Here is a 19,981-nt window from a genome sequence, read left to right on the forward strand (position 1 = left end):
AATTCCTCTGATAATGGGGAGCTCAATTCATCTAAAGAAACAATTTTATCCTTCAGCATCTGTCATCATTAGACAGCGTGAGTTACTTTGGGAGAATAAAAGGAAAAACATCTTTTTTTTTATAATGTTTAACAGTTTACAAATTCTATATACCTTATTTGATTTTAATCTCCAAATCATCCACTGAGTTCGTTCTAGAATGTACTATATTATAATTATCCACATTTTATAAGTAATGAAACTCACCAAAAAATTAGGTAGCTTCATTAATTAATCCATTCAATCAACTTTTGCCTGTACCTTCTATATGCCTAGTACCTTCTTAACTACTGGGGAAAGAGAGTTAAATGAATAAGAGAAATGAAATATAGCCCCACTCTTGAGGGCTTTAGAGATCATGGGATTCTAGAGGATCAAATTCTTTCAGTGGTACTACTATGCTTCCTTTCCCAGTAATGAATTGTTAGCATTAGAAAAATTCAAATAGTACACACACACACACACACACACAGACACATGTACATGTGTGTGCAAACACCACTCACAGTTATGTATAGAATTAAGCACTTATCATTTGTAGGTTTGCACTTTAAGGACACCTTTTTTCAGCCATACAAATGGGAAGAGACAGAGGAGATCACAGAGTGTGTTTTAGAACCAAGTTTGGAAGTACCTCACTTTTGTCCATTTACTACTGATCAGAGCTCAGTCACATCATCTCACCTAGATAAGAGAATGATGGGGAAACGAAATCTTGCAGTGTGCTCGGGGGGGGGTGGGGGGGAATGCGATGGTTGCATAAATATAGTATCAGCTCAATTATAAATAATATAACAGGTTAAGGAGAAAAAAAATTCTAAGTATTTCTCTTGGTATACAAGGAGATGTTTAATAAAATTTAACTTCTATTCATAATGTTGAAAAACAAAACAAGGCAATTCTTAGCAAATTAAGTGATAGAGAATATCTTATTAAAAACCTCCAGCAGTCATCACAGTTAATGATGACACATTGAAAGCATCCTTTTAATACCTGGCCTTAGTTAAGAATATATGCTGTTTTCCTTCAATTCACCATTTTATTAGTGGGTTCTTGTCAGCAAACATAAGATAAAAGAAGAAAAAGTTTAAGGATTGGAGAGGAAGATACACAAACTGCCATTATTTACAGACAATATGTGAGTCTAGAAAACTCTCAAATATGTTATAGATAAGAATTTAGCAAGATAGGGATGCCTAGGTGGCTGAGTCGGTTAAGCATCCGACTTCAGCTCAGGTCATTATCTCATGGTTTGTGGGTTCAAGCTCTGTATTAGGCTCACTGCTGACAACTCAGAGCCTGGAGCTTGTTTCAGATTCCGTGTCTCCCTCTCTGCCTTTCCCCCACTCACACTCTCTTTCTCTCAAAAATAAACATTAAAAAAATTTTTTAAAAAGAATTTAGCAAGATTGATGTATACAAAATCACTATTCATTTTCATACCCTAGCAGTAAACAGTTCAAAAATGTATTTTTAAATGCCATTTTAAAGATCATCAAAATATACAAGGTTTATCAAAATATATATATAAATATATATACTGCATGTATAATATATAATAGCATATATATAATTAGAAATTTATATATATATAAATATATACATTATAATTATTTGTGGAAAGACATCTGAAAACCTATATTAATGGAGAGATGACATGTTTATGGATTGGAAGTCTTAATTCTATAAAGATTCTATTAATATTATAAAAGATTTCATATTGTAGGGAGGGAATTGATGTATGGATTCAGTACAGTGCTAATAAATATCCTCCAAATATTTTGGAGGGAGGAGTTGACAAGCAGGTTCTAACTTTATATGAAAGTGCAAAGTGCCAAGAACAGATAGGACATTTCTGATGAAGGAAAATGAAACAAGACTTAGCTCTCCAAACGTGAAGCTGTAATAATTAATATAGTGTATTATTCATGTAGGGATAAACGAATTGACTAATGGAACAGAATAGCTTAGAAATGGACTCTCACATATATGAAAAGTAATTTAATAGCAGAGCTGGCATAAGAAGATGAGTTGAGAATGAATAGACTTCTCAGTAAATGGTTCTGGGTTTATTGTTCCCGTTTCTACTGAATCATTGCCCGCAGAAAATATACTCATAACATATTCTTGCCTGAAACAGAATAGAACAAACCACAAATATTTTGGTACCTGCATTCATCTTACTACTAATCATTTGCCCAATCCCTCTCGTGTGAAAACTTGGAGAAGTTATCTGTAATAACTTCCTCCACCTTCCCATCGGACTTTCTCTCTTCATCCTACCGGAACGACTCGCTTTCCCACCACTCCACTGAGATTGCTCGTGCTGAGTTTACCAGTATCTTCTTTGGGGTCAAATCCATTTGTCAGTGTTCTAGTTGTGCTCTCACTTGACGATTCCACAGTATTTTTTCAGATGACCATTTCTTGTAATGCTTTTTTCTCACGGCTTTAGGCCTCCTTCGTGTGCCCCTCCTTCTTCCCTGGCCCCCCCTCAGCCTCCCCTCTAGACCCTTCTCCTTTGCAGTCCTTCTCCATCTAGGCACGCTCTGGAGATCCTCCCTTGGTCTCCTATCCTACACATATCCTAACCAGCCTACACATTCTCCCTGGATTACCTGAATTAATTTTGTGATTTCAAATGCAATTTATAGTCGGGGGACTCTCTAAAGTAAATATCCAGCTGGAATTTGTCTTTGGAACTTGGGACTCATATATCTAACTTTCTACTGGCCTTTTTCTTGAATGACTAATGGGCACTTCAAATTTAATGCGGCCTATACTGAATTCTTGATTTACCCCAATCCCATTTCTCCCCTCCTCTATTGTCCCTATCATAGGGATCTCATAGTGTATGAGATCACCCAGTGCCACAATTCTGACACAATTCAGGGCTTGTTTCCTGTATTTCCTTGAGCCCCATGCCCAAAATATTATCAACTCTTGTTTACTTCTGAAATATAATCCAGATAATATCACTTTTCCTCATCTCAATGGCTACCAATCTTTTCTATCCTGAACTAGCCTGACCTCCTGCTTCCACTCTTGTATCTCTACAATCTATTTTCTATTCAATAGCCAAAGTGTTCTTTTAAAAATGCAAATCAGGGGCGCCTGGGTGGCTTAGTCGGTTGAGCGTCCGACTTTCACTTAGGTCATGATCTCGCGGTTCGTGGGTTCGAGCCCCGCGTCGGGCTCTGTGCTGACTGCCAGCTCAGAGCCTGGAGCCTGTTTCAGAGTCTGTGTCTCCCTCTCTCTCTGACCCTCCCCTGCTCACGCTGTCTCTCTCTCTCTCCTAGAAATAAATAAATAAAAATATTTTAAAAAAATAAAATAAAAAATAAAAATGCAAATCAGTTAAATAGGTAATGGGGACTAAGGAATGCACTTGTCGTGATGAGCACTGGATAATGTATGGGAGTGTTGAATCACTGTATTATACATCTGAAACTAATATAACACTGTATGTTAACTATATTGGAATTAAAATTAAAATAAAAAAAATAAAATAAAAGTAAATGTCAGACGATACCATGCTCAAAACCCTTCAAGGGCTTCCCATTACACTTACATTAAAAATACAAATACTTAACCTTAGCTTATAAAGTGGGGTCTGATCACCCCTGCCTAACTCTCAACCATAGCCATTCTCCCCTTCATCTTCATATGGTTGGACCTTTTTCTTAGCATTTAGATTTCAGCTAAAATGTCACCTGCTCAGAGAGGCCTTCGTTGAACAGTCATTCCAAAGTAGCCATCCGGGTACTTTCAAACATACCACCCTATTTTCATTAGTACACAGCACTTTACATGATCTAAATATTTCCTTATGTTTTAAATTTTATTTATAAATCGATACATGTATGCTTTCCTTTATTAAAATGTAAGTTTCATAAGAACGGGAGTATTTTCTACTTTTAATGTTGCTATTTCTTCACTCAAAACATTTTCTGACCCAGAGAAGAAATGCAATAGAAAATAAAAATGCAATAAAAATGTCATAATATCTGATCTTGCCGGATACTTGTGTTTTGCAATAGTGGCTTTAGTGTAGGAAATCGATGCATATGCATAGTAAAGCAGTAATCAAAGCAACAACAACAACAAAATATACTTAATGGATTTTAGAGTGGAAGATCGTTGTATCAAATTTAACTATTATAAATTAGATTTTAAGGTTAATTACCACATTAATTATGCCTGGTTGATCTGACAGGGGCAGAGTGAGAATGCATATTTAGAATTGAAACACTTTGCTTCTTAATCATCGTAGCTAAGTCAACATTTTTAAGGCAGAGAAAGAAGTCAATGGCATTTGAGTAGCCTGGAGCAGGAGCCAGGAACAAATAATATATGTACTATCATATGAGAGCAACTATAAAATAATGGAACATCTGAGATTAAAAATATTAGACTGGGGTGCCTTGGTGGCTCAGTCAGTTAAGCATCTGACTCTTGATTTCAGCTCAGGTCCTGATCTCGTGATTCATGGGTTCAAGCCCTGTATTGGGCTTTGTGCTGACAGCATGGAGCCTTCTTGGGATTCTCTGTCTCCTTCTCTCTCTGCTCCTCCTCGCTCATGCTCTCTCTCAAAAATAAATTAACCAAGGGATATAGAAGTGCTGATGCATAGAAGCACATGTACCCCAATGTTCATAGCAGCACTCTCAACAATAGCCAAAACATGGAAAGAGCCTAAGTGTCCATCAACAGACGAATGGATCAAGAAGATGTGGTTTATCTATATGATGGAACACTACATGGCAATGAGAAAGGATGAAATCTGGCCACGTGTAGCAACATGGATGGACCTTGAGGGTGTTATGCTGAGAGAAATAAGTCGGGCAGAGAGGACAGCTACCATATGTTTGCACGTATAGGTGGATTAGGAGGAACTTAACGGAGGACCGTGGGGAAGAAGAAGGGGGGAAATAGTTGGGGAGAGGGAGGGAGGCAAACCATGAGAGACTCTTGAATGCTGAGAACAAACTGAGGACTGATGGGGGTGGAGGGGAGGGGGAAGATGGGTATGGAGGAGGGCACTTGTGGGGATGAGCACTGGGTGTTGTTGGAAACCATCTTGACAATAAACTATAAAAAAATAAATTAAAAAATAAACACTAAAAAATTAGACTACTGAATCCAAAATGTTACTCACTGATATTTTCATCCAAGATTTTCCTCCAATTAGCTATTCACCAAGGAAGGGCAACATTAAATTTAAAATAAAAATATTCATATACACACACATAGATATAGCATATCAAAGAAGCTTAAATATAAAACAAATTTTTTTTTTTACCACTCCCAAATTGTTTTTAAATGTGCCTACGCTCATATTCATTGTAGGTTGTCAGTTCCAAGTTGCCTTGGTACATTCAGAATAATATAGAGCCTACTGCTGGATCTTTAACACTATGAGTAGATTAACTCAAAATGATGTTTTACACAAAAGGGTTATTTTTTCATATTAAAAAAGTAATATTCTTGCAATGGAGAAATTGTGGAGGAAAAGACCTAAGGAATATTAAAAAATTCAACTGTATAGAGAAAAGTAGTAATATTTTGTGATTGTATTTTCATTTTAAATATTATTTACATTTTATTTTTGCATACTACTTTCATTTTTTTTAAATTTTTATTTATTTCTAGGAGAGAGAGAGAGAGAGAGAGAGAGACAGCGTGAGCAGGGGAGGGTCAGAGAGAGAGGGAGATACAGACTCTGAAATAGGCTCCAGGCTCTGAGCTGGCAGTCAGCACAGAGCCCGACGCGGGGCTCGAACCCAGAACCGCGAGATAGTGACCTAAGTGAAAGTCCGACGCTTAACCGACTAAGCCACCCAGGCGCCCCAACTTTCATTTTAAACTTAATTTGTGAATACATAAAACATTCATATGATTTCAAAATCAAAACTATATTGAATGTTTACATTGAAAACTCTTACCTCCCAACTATCCTTATTCTCCTTGCCCCCATACACACTCCCTATAGCTAACTAACTACTTTGATTAGTTTCATGTTTATTTTTCCCATGATTTTTTTTCTATGTGAATAAGGACAAATACAAACATATGTTCTTACTTAAAATATAACATTCTGAATGCTTATTTCTAAACAAACTATATTTTTTCTCTGTATAATATATAGCTCTGTAATATACAAATTCTCTGTAGATATAACTTATTTTATTTTTATGGCTGTATAACATTCCATTAGGCAGATGTAGCATAGTTTCTTAAATCAATTTTTCATTGATAACACCTGAGTTGTTTCTAGTTCTGCTGTTTGTAATGCAAATAACCTTGCAAATATGTCATTTCTTATCTTTCTGAGTGTGATAAATATCACCAAAGTGGCCTCTATAAGAATTCTACCATTTGGGGCATCTAGGAGACTGAGTAGATTAAGGCAACCAACTCTTGGCTTTGGCTCAGGTCATGATCTCACAGTTTGTGAGTTTGAGCCCCACATTGGGCTCTCTGCTAACACTGCAGAACCTGCTTGTGATTCTCTGTCTCTCCCTCTCTCTGCCCCTCTGACACTTGCACTGTCTTTGTCTCTCTCAACATAAATAAATAAACTTAAAAAAAAAGAATTTTACCATTTTGCCCCCTACCGCCTCCTACCATAAGAGTGCTACTTTCTCTGACAACAGAATATGTTGTCAAACTTTTGTCATTTTGCAAAAACATATTATATTTACACAAGTAAATATCACACTGCAATTTCTGCAACAACTATTAAGGATTATATTGAACATAATTGACTGTAGTTCAAAGAAGTAGAGAAAAGCAAACAAAAGTAGGTGTTACCATAAGTCAAAGGAGATTTTTTTTAAAGTTCAGTGTCAAAAGCAAATGTGATTAAGTTCTAGATTGCCTTCTTCCTGCTAAAGACATTTTTCTTCCAGTTAAACTTTCAGAGTTTTAAATTTAAATATATAGAAAGTTATTTAACTATAGAACAATTAATTATACTTGATTGTTAAAAACAATTATTAAAATCATTGTATCCAGAATCTCAATTTATTTTGGGACTATAGGTTTAGTTATTACATAGTTTCTTTCAAGGTTGAACCATGATTTTTCCACTTTATTTTTATTTATTTATTTTAATTCTTATTTTTAAGAGTGAGTGTGAGTGGGGGAGGGGCAGACAGAGAGGGGGTCAGAGGATGGGAAGCAGGATCCGTGATTCAGCACGGAGCCCAATGTGGGGCTTGAACTCATGAGCTGCAAGATGATGACTGAGCTGAAGTCAGATGCTCAACCAACTAAGCCCTCCAGGTGCCTCTTCACCTTTTGTTTATAAGCACACAAAGTGCTTATTACTAATTTAGGATAAAAGTTTAAATGGGACTCTTTTAATTATCAATTTTTTGGTCTATTAAAAATGGCTTATCGAACTCTTCTTTTTAGGGCTCCCAGATTTTCCCATAATAGATATTATATAGCTATGTCTTTGCTCTTCATATTTCTGTTTCATAATGAGACCAACTCCAAAAGAAAAGAATTTCTTTTTTTTTCTTTTTCTCCTACTGCAATAGACTTCATTTCAAACCTTTGACATTTACCACCTCCTGAACAGCTGACATTTCTTTTCCTAGTTGAAAAATAATAAATGTTGTAAAATGATATATATTGTTGGACACAAAATACAAAATCAAAGTCCCAGTAGTTAATTGAGAAGGTTTAGCAATTGAATTCAGTTCTTTCCAAATAAAGATACTTAACCTTGACAAGGATATTCTGTCCTGGGGTTCCAAGAACATGTATATGTCACTAATCAGTTCCTCCTTTTAAGAGTAGAGAGTGGGGAAAGGAGGGATTTTCTTTGACTACCATATAATTTCAGTACCATGTATACTGTGGATTCTCGCCGAAAATCACTGGCTAATTAAAGGTTAGAACATCTCTTACCAGCACTTGAGGATTAGTAGTGGACTTTTAAAACCTCAGTTTCTTACAGCCTCCTCACAAGGAACCATTGGAAGGTTTGTTTCAAATTACATTTTATAGGTATTAATTTATATGTATTAGTTTCTTTTGACTTCTGTAACAAATTCCCACAAATTGAAACAGCAGAAATTTAAAGTTGTTGTTTTAAAATTATTTCAAAAATAGGAAAAACTTAGCAAAATAAAAATCATCCATGACCTGAATATTCCAAGATAACCAGTATTAACATTTCCATTTTTCCCCTAAGCATTTAATATCCTCAGCATATAGTACATAATAAATATATATGTGATGGAAAAAAAACAAATAAGCAAATGAACTGATACATTGCATTGTAGTTTTCTATCATATAAAGGAAGTGGAGCTTGAACTTCAGGAGGGTCAAGTTGCATCTCTGCACTTTACCAGCTGCACAGCTGCAGGCTATTCAATCTATTTATGCCTCAACATTCCTGCTGTGTAATGGGCAGATGTAACTCCACATAGGGTTTTTTAGAACATTACAATATACAACGAAGTTGTCACAGAAGTCTCAGTAGGTGCTGGAAAAAGGGGATTTCACTCCATGGGGAAGACTTTAGAGTAGAAATTGTTGGGGGATGAATTTTATATCACTTTTTGGATGTTTTTTCTCCCAAGTATAATCTTTAAAAAATGGCATGGAACACCATATAAAAGTTAGTGAAATATTTCAGTCAAATTTCTGATGACCATGGTATTGAAAAGGGATTCATGTATTTGATAAGAGTGAGTAAAGTCATTTCTAAAACCTCTACCGATTTTGAGAGTGTGATTGTAGAATTTTGATTTTTGAATAATTGTGTCTTCCTTTTCCCACATTTCTAATCTGCTTTCTCCCTGTTGTCAAGGAATTTCTCCATTTTCCAATAAATCAAAAACATGTAGACAATGATCTAAGTGTAGCTAGCATGTAATGGCTGTGTTTCCAGAGTGAATATTCATCCAGGAGGACTTCATTGGGGAATAAATTTACGTGCTTCTGTTCTGGTCAGAGCGGGTATTCACATGAGAAGAAAGGGTTAAAAACTTTTAAATGAATTATATCAAAATATATTACATATTTTTCTCCATCACAATTAGTGCACAATTAATTAACATGTTAGGATCTGAACATATGTAATAATAGTGTGGAAATGCTGTTTTAAATAAAAATGAGCCCAGAATGACAATGCTTCTCAAGTGCTAAATCTGCAGTTAATAGAAGTAGCAACGTGAGACATTTATATAGAGAATTTATTTCTATTTATTCAGTAATTATAAGATAGTCTCATGCTATTATGTTTGCCATGGTTAATTTAAATAATGGCTTGAAAATATTACATCTCTTATTTTTTTTAAATGTTTTATTTATTTCTAGGAGAGAGAGAGAGAGAGAGAGGGAGAGAGACAGCGCGAGCAGGGGAGGGCCAGAAAGAGAGGGAGTCACAGACTGAAACAGGCTCCAGGCTCTGAGCTGGCAGTCAGCACAGAGCCCGACGCAGGGATCGAACCCACGAACCGCTACATCTCTTATTTGGAGGAAAAACAGTATATTCTACAATGTGCACAGCTTTATGAATACTGTGCTACTTTCTCTACAAGACAATTTAGAACAGTGCTTAGGTCAGTGTTCCCCAGAGAGTCTGCACATCAGAATTACTTTGGTAGATTCTAAAACTGTATGGATTTGCAAGTCTCCCCTTCACTTCCCTCCCCAACAGCATTCCAGGATGACTATCCTGGTATCATGACATACATGATAGTCAGTAAAAAATATCTTAAAATTTATAATTAGTTTACCTCCCTGTTTAATTGACTAGATGATAATACTCACAGACATATATTGAAACTTTACTAGAACTCTATCTCATTATTTGAGAAATAGCAAAACATGGGCCCAAACTATCTTTGAGGCTTCTGGGGTGTAAGATATTTATTATATTAAAAGTTGCTAAAAAATAGAATGTGTCAGGCATTTTCCTACAAACTACCCATGTGAGCTCACAGTGACTTTATGAAGTCGGTTCTATTTTTAATCCCATTTTAAGAATGTCAAACCTGAGGCAAAGGAAGGATAACTGTCTTGCCTTAAGTCAGAGGCCTAACTGGTGGTGGAGTGGGAATCTGAACCCAGGCAGACTGACTGCAGAGCAGATTTACCTAACTGCAGACTTCAGTGTCATTGGTAGGTTGTTACATGGCCACAGTGCTTCTGGGTACAATTTTAAGAATTTGTTTTTTCAATTTTCTACCTTCCCTGTGTGATCCTAAGATCCATGAATGCAAAGATTATTGGAATTTTTCACCATTATATCCTTTGTGCTCAGGAGAGGGCCTGGCTTATGCCAAGTGTTATTTAATAAGTATTTGTTGAATGACTTAATGAAATTAGTCACTACAAAGAAAAAAAAAATAAAATCAACCTATGCTACTCTAAAAAAACCTAGTTGTTTCCCCTTGATGTCATTTTTTAACCTCTGTCTAGTTGCATTAAAAATATATATATTGTCAAACTGAGACTTCGTCTGGTCCCTTGTGATGTTGATGATCGCTGTTAGTGCTGTAAAAGAAATTCTTACTATTATGTTTATAGAAATTAACAAAGCTACTGCACATGCATACATTTTTTTCAATCCAAATTCCAGAGAATAAGATTACTATGATTATTTTCAACATCATCTTGTTTACCCCAATATCGTGTGGTTTTGGCTCACAGATTTAACTAGAGATGAGCTTCTTTTCTAATAGCAATTTTAGCTGACAATGAGATACTATGACGGTTCTGAATTGTTTCTTTTGCCAACTCTTAGCTCTTAAACTATAAAATATTTTGTTTAACGTATCATCTCATTTTGAAATTTTAAAGATTGTTTAGAAAGAGATATTCCCTATAAAAGATAAAAAGCAAGCTTAATTCCATCCTGAATATGCTGATTAGTTATTGACATGTAATTACTACCTTATGTACTGAACTCTGATCAAAAAGGTTACATCGCCTTCTGATACTTGAGCCTCTTCCCTGTGATCATCCAGAATTTCCAGTGAGGCATATTGAACATTATGGGTAATACACCATTTCTTAGAAAACTCAGGGTACTTGCACTCTATTTTGTCTCTCCAGATCCCAGCAAGAAATTGATGGCTCCCCCTTAAGAGTGGTAATTGTAGAGTGTATGATAAAGAAACCATTTATGAAGTGTTGGAAAAGGTTATGGACACCCACAGATAGGGAAAATATCCTGGGCCTGTTAGTGCCACTAGAACCTGGGGAAGCCTGCAGATTAAGGAGATGTGGGCTAAGGTATCCAATGCAGCTAAGGCCAATTTTCTGGCTAGCTCAGAGGAGGACAGATCAATAAATATCTCAGTCTGTCTCTTTCGCTGCCTTCTGATTTTCTGCTATGATCTCTCAAATCCAACCTGAAGTCAGAGGTCAAGAGAGCCTGGTTTATGAAATTTATAGAGGTTAGTTTCCAGGGATACAGAATAGAGTGATGGGTGGAAAGGAGATGGGGGAGGAGCAAATAGAGAGCATCCAGTCTAGCTACTAACAGGAAATTAAAGACTATCACACAGTTTTGGCTCAAATACATGGACTTAGTGGAGTTTAATTCTTCCTAATTCCCCATTTCAAGTAAGAGGCATCACCTTTTTTCTAGGTATGCAAAAGAGAGAAATTGAAGTAATCTTTGACTCTTCTTCATTCTCTATGTTTAAACTGTGCCGTTTCTATTTCCAAAAATTGTATCTCTATTAATGCATCTCTGATGCAAATGTATGCCATTTCTGCTGCCAATACATTTGTATAAGTTTTGACATTGTCATCTATGACAAATTAATTCCTTCATGGTAACAAACTTCTAAGAGGTTGGTATTCCTCAATCTCCATCTGCTTTGCTCAAGAGACTGCTCTTATTCTCAGTTGTTATGGATGTCAAGGGCAACGTCGTCTGCCCCAGGTTAGACTTTCCAGGGGGTGTTCTCAACATCACTAGCAGTCTTTACCTCCTAATTATTCCTTCATGTGAAATTCTCTAATTTTAATGTATTCTGCACACATGGCACTAATCAGTGGTTTTGTTGATGTGATTTCCTCCATTTTATTTTTTTTTGTTTTGTTTTAAATATTTTTATTTATTTCTAGGAGAGAGAGAGAGAGACAGCGTGAGCAGGGGAGGGTCAGAGAGAGAGGGAGTCACAGACTGAAACAGGCTCCAGGCTCTGAGCTGGAAGTCAGCACAGAGCCCGACGCGGGGCTCGAACCCACGAACCGCGAGATCATGACCTAAGCGAAAGTCGGACGCTTAACCGACTAAGCCACCCAGGCGCCCCTGATTTCTTCCATTTTAGAAGATTACCCCTAGCTCACTAAATCTTAAAATCTAATCTTTATTTTATGTTTAAAAATTTTTTAACATTTATTTTTGAGAGACAGAGACAGAGACAATTTGGGGAGGAGGAGAGAGAGAATGAGACAAAGAATCCAAAGCAGGCTCCAGGCTCTGAGCTGTCAGCACAGAGCTCAAAGCTGGGCTTGAACTCACAAACCTTGAGATCATGACCTGAGCCAAAGTCGGGCACTCAACCAACAGAACCACCTTGGTGCCCCACTAATCTTCCTTTAAGAGTTATTTTTTTCATCTTAACTTTCTTAACTAATCAGACTACACTAATGACACTCTATTCTTAAACTTTTATTATATTTGTTTTTCTACACACTTTGGTATTTATTTGTTATATAGTCATGTTATTGAGAGTAAAGAGTTTATTTTTTTCCCATACTTCACATCATTTGAAATGGTTTTAGAAATAATATCTGACATATGGTAGTGTCTCAAAATACTACTTTTCAATCAGATTGGGCACTTTTATTTTACTTGCTCATTAGTTGTTTATTTGTTTGCTTAGCTAAGTTAGAGCACTCTGGAAGAATTAACCAAACCCATAGAAACAGTGCATACTTTTTGACTACAAATTTCTCTCTCAGGGATTTGTCCTATCGAATAAGTTAAGGAGGAGCTCAAAGATTTAGCTTCCTGGATGTTCATGAAAATATTATGTATAATAACACTTGTGGGAAACCATTAATACTTTACAACAACAGAAGGTGTGAAAGTTTGTATATTCAAGCAAGCACTATACTATTCAGCTTAAAAAGATTATGTCAGGGCACCCGAGTGGCTTAGTTGGTTAAGTGTCCGACTCTATTTCGGCTCAAGTCATGATCTCACAGTTCATGGGGTTGAGTCCCCTGTGGGGCTCTGTGCTGACAGTTTGAGCCTGCTTGGGAGTCTCTCTCTCTCCATTTTTCTCTGCCTCTCCCCTGCTTATGCTGTCTCTCTCTGAAAATAAATAAACCTTAAAAAATTAAAATTAAAAGAAAAAAAAACATTTAAAAAAAGGGGGGCACCTGGGTGGCTCAGTCGGGTGAGCGTCCAACTTCAGCTCAGGTCACAATCTCATGGTTCGTAGGTTCGAGCCCTGCATCAGACTCTGTGCTGACAGCTCAGAGCCTGGAGCCTGTTTTGGATTCTGTGTCTCCCTCTCTCTCTCTGACCCTCCCCTGTTCACACTGTCTCTCTCTCCCTCTCTCTCAGAAATAAACTTAAAAAAACATTAAAAAAATTAAAATTAAAAAATGATATCAATAATTAAATTGGTATAATAACAACACATGATTATTTTTAGTTTTGAAGCAGATAATAACTAAGGCTTTATTTTGATTACCTTTTTGTAAAAATTACTATCACTGTTAATACACACATAGACATAAATATATACAAATATAGGAAGATGTATAAGTGCTAACATTAGTTATTTGTAGTGGTGGGTAAATTATAGTTTTTTAAAATTTAATTGCATTTTCTAACAGTATCATAGTACAGAGTACTTTGAAATAACTATCACAATTAAGACTTTTCTCTCAATTATACACTTTAAAGTCTACATGGTTTCTATACAAGGTGATCAAGTTAGCTGTTTCAATAAATTACTTCATTTTATTATTGAATGACTTAATGAATTAACCCCAGCAAATGTTTGTCAATTACAATATATCCTGCCTTAAACATTATCCACTAATATTTGAACTATTATGCTCTCATCATAATTTGGAAAACAGCAAAATATAAAATCTGGAAGATGTCAAATTTTAAAAATTAAAATAAAATTTTCAGCCAGAAGTACCTATTTCGCATGTAAGAAAAATACAACAGAGAATAACACTACTCTGTTTTTTGATAATCAAGTGGGGTAGTTTGGAATTTCATGGAGAGACTGGCTCATGCAGAATTGTTTATGCAGAAGAGTGGCTTGAATTCAGCTTATAGGATATGTACAGTTTAAGATCCTAAGTAGAGCCTGAAGGCATAGAATTAAACAGCAGCCACACATACACACATACAAATGTACAAGCATACATGCATCCATAAGTGAATACTGTATCTGTCTGGAAGGTTAGATGCTATGTTCTAACACCCAGCTAAATCACAAATTTAATTACTTCACAAAATCATTTCAGTAAGTAAAATAAACTCCTAATTGAAAACAGCTGATTATATCACTTTATATGGAAACCGTATAGATTAAACCTATATATAAAAAGGTCTTAATTATGATGAATATTTTCAAAGTATTTAGTAATTTTTAAATATTATTGAAAACACCAGAAAGCAAACCGGGATCCATGGGTCAGAAACACTAGATATGATAAGAAGTAAGAAAATTTACTTCCTGGAGGAGGAAAAGAAAGGTAGTACCTCAAAAACTTCCTCTTGTAAGCAAGGAGGGAGAGGGGTACGTCTAATCTATGATTCCTAAGGTTTTAGTTAGGGAGTGCTATCCTTTATCATTCTAAGCCTTGAAGTAGGGACAGAGTTGATGACTGTAATTTTCTGTGCCAAACCAGGTAGGGTGAAAACTGAGTAAAATATTACTTGAGCTAAATATTGCTTCAAACTGGCAAAACTGGATGATATAATCTTGTTGACAATAACATAGGCTTTTAAGTCCAGCATGCTTGGTTTTGAATCTTGACTTTACTACATTCACAGTACTTATTCATTCAACAATATACATTTTTTTTTCAGCATTGCCTTATGTCAGGCAAAATACTAGGCATTGGTGGTAAATTAGAGAGCAAGACACACATTATCCTTATTCCTTTACAGTTGAATGATGGAGATAGACATTAATCAAATAATCTTACGAATAGCGTAATTACATAAAGTGGTAAATCAATCCAGGAAAATTTTCTGGAAGCTATACAAGTATATTTTGGATGTAATAAGTCTGTGAAATGGTTATAAAATAATCCAGGAAAGAATATAGTTCTAAGGTCGATGGAAGTATGATACTATTTACAGAAAAGCAGTTGACTTGATTATAGAAAGTCATAGAAAGCATCAAAAGCCTAAGAGTAGAAAAATGAGCTTATAGATTTGGGTGCAAGTAGACCATCCAGAAATTGATCAGAGGACAAACGAAAGCCACTGAAGACTTTTAAGCAAGAAAGTTGCAAGATGAAATTTCTATTTCTAAACGTATTTGGACTGAATTAAGAAAAAAAATGGATTGAAAGATGTTTGAGTGTATGGAGAATTCAGTGAATGGACTTTGAAACATACAAAACCACAAACAATAGCCACTTAAACAAGGAAGCGCTAGTACAGATATACTGGGGATGATGACTCCTTCATATCTGGCTTTTGCAACTGATTGGAAGAAGATGCCAGTCACAAAGCTAGGGAATACCTAAACAGGACCAAAATTAATTGCACTTTAATTTGAGTAAATTTGGTTTAAGATGCTTCTGAGATATCCAAATGGAAATTGAAATAAACTTTTGGATATAAAGATGTGAAGCTTAGAGAGTCCTGAGTTAGAAATATTAATCTGAGGGGTACTTGGCTGGCTCAGTCAGTGGAGTCTGTGACTCCTGATCGCAGGGTCATGAGTTCCAGCCCCATGTTGCATGTGGAGCCTAATTAAAATTTTAAAAAAAGGAGAAGGAGAAGGAGGAGGAGGAGGAAGAAGGAAGAAGGAAAAATATTAGTCTGATATTTATTGGCTTAGTTGGTTACTAAAGTCACAGGCATGAATGAGATAGCTCTAAGAAAGAGATAATAGAGTCAGGATAGAAGCAATAATTGGATATATCTTTGAAACACTAATATTTAAAAGCCACTTAGAGCCAGGAAAAGAAACTCTACCAACAGAAAAGGGTGAGAAAAACCTGGAGAAAACTAAGAAGTAGGTGCTTCAAGAAAGAATGGTTAATAATGCTGAAGGCTCTTGGGACGTCACATTTATTGAGGATTGAGAATTGTCAACCATGCAGCTTGTGAGAATCAGGTAATTGGAATTGTGGGCACACAAACCAGGCTGCAGTGGACACATGTAAAGAAGTAGATTCAATGTAGGGAACTCTTTGCTAGGCAAGGAAAAAAAAAGAAAAGAAGATAGATGGAAGAGGAAAGGAGTCAAAGTAGTATCTTTTAAAAATAGGATAGAATTTTAAGTATGTCACAGTACTGATGGAAATAATACACTAAAGAAGGAGAAATCTAACAGATAGAAAGGAGAAGGAATAATCAAAGGACGGTTGACTGAGTTATTTCATGTCTCCTCCTTGGTTTTCTAAGCCATAAAATGGGAAAAATAACATTTACCTTGTAAGACTATTCTAACAAATAATATAATGTTGGTAGAATGCTTGGTAAAAATTTTGGAACACAGAATGCATTTAATAAATTGGTGCTTAAAATGAACTCAGCACCTAATACAGTATCTTATATATGTTCGGTGGTCAATAAAATCTTGTTAAATGTTGAATTAATGTGATTCTGTTACATGATTTTTGATTAGTTGGGAATATGAATGAGTCTGATGGGTATTACTATATACTGGATTACAAATACACTTTGGATACTTATTGACGATGATGGTGATATTCAATAATTGTCCTCTGATGATGTTGATGTTTGGGGCATTTGTGTTCACAGGGTACTATTTTTCTGCCTGGAAATAAAGTCCTTGAACATCCCTGCAATGAAGAGAGCCCAGGAAAATTCCTTTTTGAAGTAGTTCCAGGTAAGGTACTTTTCTGGTTTGTTTAAGTTACTGCCATTCCGTTTGGTAATAGAGAAAACCGACAACTTTTATTCTTTTTTACTTGTGTCTATGAATATTAATTTAAGAAAGCAAGTTTCAAATTTGGTTAGATTTTACACAGATGGTGATTCCAGATTTATACACCAGTACAAAGGATTGTATACACACACGCAATGCACGTATGGCCACATGACTATTGGGTATCCATTCATCCATGAGACTCCAGACTTGACCAGAAGATGTTGCACAGCATTTATAAGGGACTGCTGGAGACAAAATTGGTTTTACTGTGTTCTTGTGATATGAAATTTGGCAAGGGATTATAGGTAGAATGCCTTGCCCAGCTGATTCACGGTCATATTTCTCCACGAACTGCATCTTGAAGGAACCTTTGCTATAAAAATAAAACAAAACAAAAATCTTCCTTCAATGACCAACCAAGCATTGCAGCTCTGTACCTCAGCTTTGCTCCCAACCAAACACTTCCACATGTTTGGCTTGTAGTATTGAGGATGTCTCTGCCAAGCCATTAGATCCTGCAGTGCAATTTCTTCAACATCTGTTCATTTTTTTCTAGTCATCTGTAACCTACTCACTCAGAGTACCTGATCTCCACTTAAATGTTTCACTCACCCAATAACAATTTCTTTTCAAGGCCACAATCAACTTCTTTGATCAGTTCTTTAGCCCTTCCTTAATCCTTGATGTAAGAAAAAAGGGTAGGAGTGGTTTTTATAGTATTGGTGCTGGCTGACCCAGTTCATGCGATACTGACTCTGATTTAATCAGTCTAGGGTGTGTATGAATATATTATTTGGATGACTAATATGTAATGCATATCCATAATGCTGGCACAAAGGCAGTCAATAAAACATTTTTCTCAGATTTATAAATGCTGGGAATCTAAAGTGTGGAAGCATTTTTTTCCCCTTCACTGAAAACAGCTGTAGCCTAAGTTCATCTGGCTCATGATGGAAGCCATGACTAAATGTTAATTAATGCAGCTGAAGTGCGGAAAGGTTAGTCAGATGCATTGTGTTATTTGTCTCCCCCCAGGGAGAACACATTGTAAGAAACCTGAATCTCGTTTGCTCTATTAAAATCTTTTTATACTTACATTTTAGTGGAATACCCTGTATAGAATCAAATTCCAGATGTTGCAAAGTCTTTGAAGTATCACTAGAGGAAATTTCTTTCCCTATTTATTCACAACATTAGTGCCTATTGGCTTTTAAGTGAACATGATATTAAACTGATGACTTTGACTCTTTGTCTCCAATAATACTAAAGGTCTGTTTTCCCATTCTGTCTACTAAATATGTAGAGATTTCATCTTTTGGTGAAGGTGTTCTGATATAACATCAATGGATATTGTCAAGACTGTTCTAGACAGAACTGGGTCTTCAAGCCCAGGAAGTCTCAAAACTTCCCCCTCTAAGATTGTTTCTCTAAGGCATGCCGTTCACATGTGGAGCATATGACATGATGGCTTTGGATGAGCAAAGCTTAATACATTTAATACTGAGATGTGAAATTTGAAGGTTGTCTTTTCAAAAAAAAACCACACTCTCAAGTAAACTTAGGTTTGCTGCAGTAATTATGGAAATGAACATACTATGCCCATAGCTCATTTGAAAAGATGCTTCCTGAATCATTAACACAATATGTAATAGCTTCTAAATTAGGTTTTATAATTCTGGATTATCTTAAGGAGTGATGAGAAATTGTGCCAAATGTGTCTTTAAAGAGGGAGAAACACCATGGCTACATCGAGAATCCAGTGTTTGTGCCATGAATCTTGGTCATCAAGGCTTTGTTGGTGTGTCCCTCACATTAAGACAGGATTTCCAGACAAATGATTGTGTGTTTGTATGAAAATGTGGGAATCTGTATCACATGATCTTTAACCAATTTTTGCAAAATTAGGGTTACTAACTATACTTGACTTATTTTTGCAAATGAGACAGATAAGATAATATTTTCTAATTATTCCAATTAGGTGATAGCTGGGTATGGAGAATCTGCAAAGTTTCAAGAGTGTTTTCATTTGTCAGAAAGTGTGAGACAGGAAACATTACAGAAATGTGGTCAGTGTCTTGTACAAAACTTTCTTCTGTAGGCCTTCCTAGCAGCAGATTCTTATAATACATACTGATTCTATGTTGGCGTTCTCTGTGGAGTTCTCTCAATCATCAGTTTTGAAAACCCATGCTACAAATGATGTTTACAGATCCAACATGATTCTACCTTTATGTACAAGTACTGCAAACCCAACTACCCAAGGTATATCAATGGATAGAATTAAATCCTTTAATTCCACCTGCCTATAATGATTTCAAAAAAAAAAAAAAAATAGAAAGCTTCCTGAAAGCTCTTTGCCAAATATCCTAGTACTATATATACATACATACATTTGTATGTGTTTGTGTAGATATATATGTTTATGTATATATGTGTGTATATATATATATAGTTTATCTGTATATTGCTATATATGTTTTTAATTCTTTATATTATAGAATATTATAAAATATAATCTTTTACATAGAATTTTTCATAATTTATATATATCCATATATGCTATGTAGATAGGAGTTTTTGTTTTGTTTCATTTTGTTTTACTTTAGTCTGAAATGTCCTCTGATATTAAGCAATAGTCATGTGCAAATAATTTAAAAAAGATTTTACAGTAGAATCAAAGTTCTCAGATTTTTGTGTATGACTTAATTACATTAGTGTGTATAGTATATTTCAATGCAGGCTTTAAACTTCTGTAAAAATCTATCTGAAAACAAATCTACCATAATTTAGGATTAATTTCTTTTAGACTTACTATTATCTTATGAAATGAATTGTCTCTGAATAATGCCAT

General features: G+C 35.5%; 1 protein-coding gene across 1 annotated transcript in view; it reads left to right on the top strand.

The window, feature by feature from the left end:
• ARHGAP24 (Rho GTPase activating protein 24) overlaps positions 1-19,981 on the top strand; it is a 500,372-nt gene that overhangs the window by 209,770 nt on the left and 270,621 nt on the right. The window contains exon 3 of the mRNA XM_039250570.1: positions 17,001-17,088. Within this exon, the coding sequence (XP_039106501.1) occupies positions 17,001-17,088 (88 nt within the window). The remainder of the gene's footprint in view (positions 1-17,000; positions 17,089-19,981) is intronic.

This window comes from Hyaena hyaena, unplaced genomic scaffold (genome assembly GCF_003009895.1).
Source record: "Hyaena hyaena isolate Hyena2069 unplaced genomic scaffold, ASM300989v1 scaffold_373, whole genome shotgun sequence".
Taxonomy (NCBI): Eukaryota; Metazoa; Chordata; class Mammalia; order Carnivora; family Hyaenidae; genus Hyaena; species Hyaena hyaena.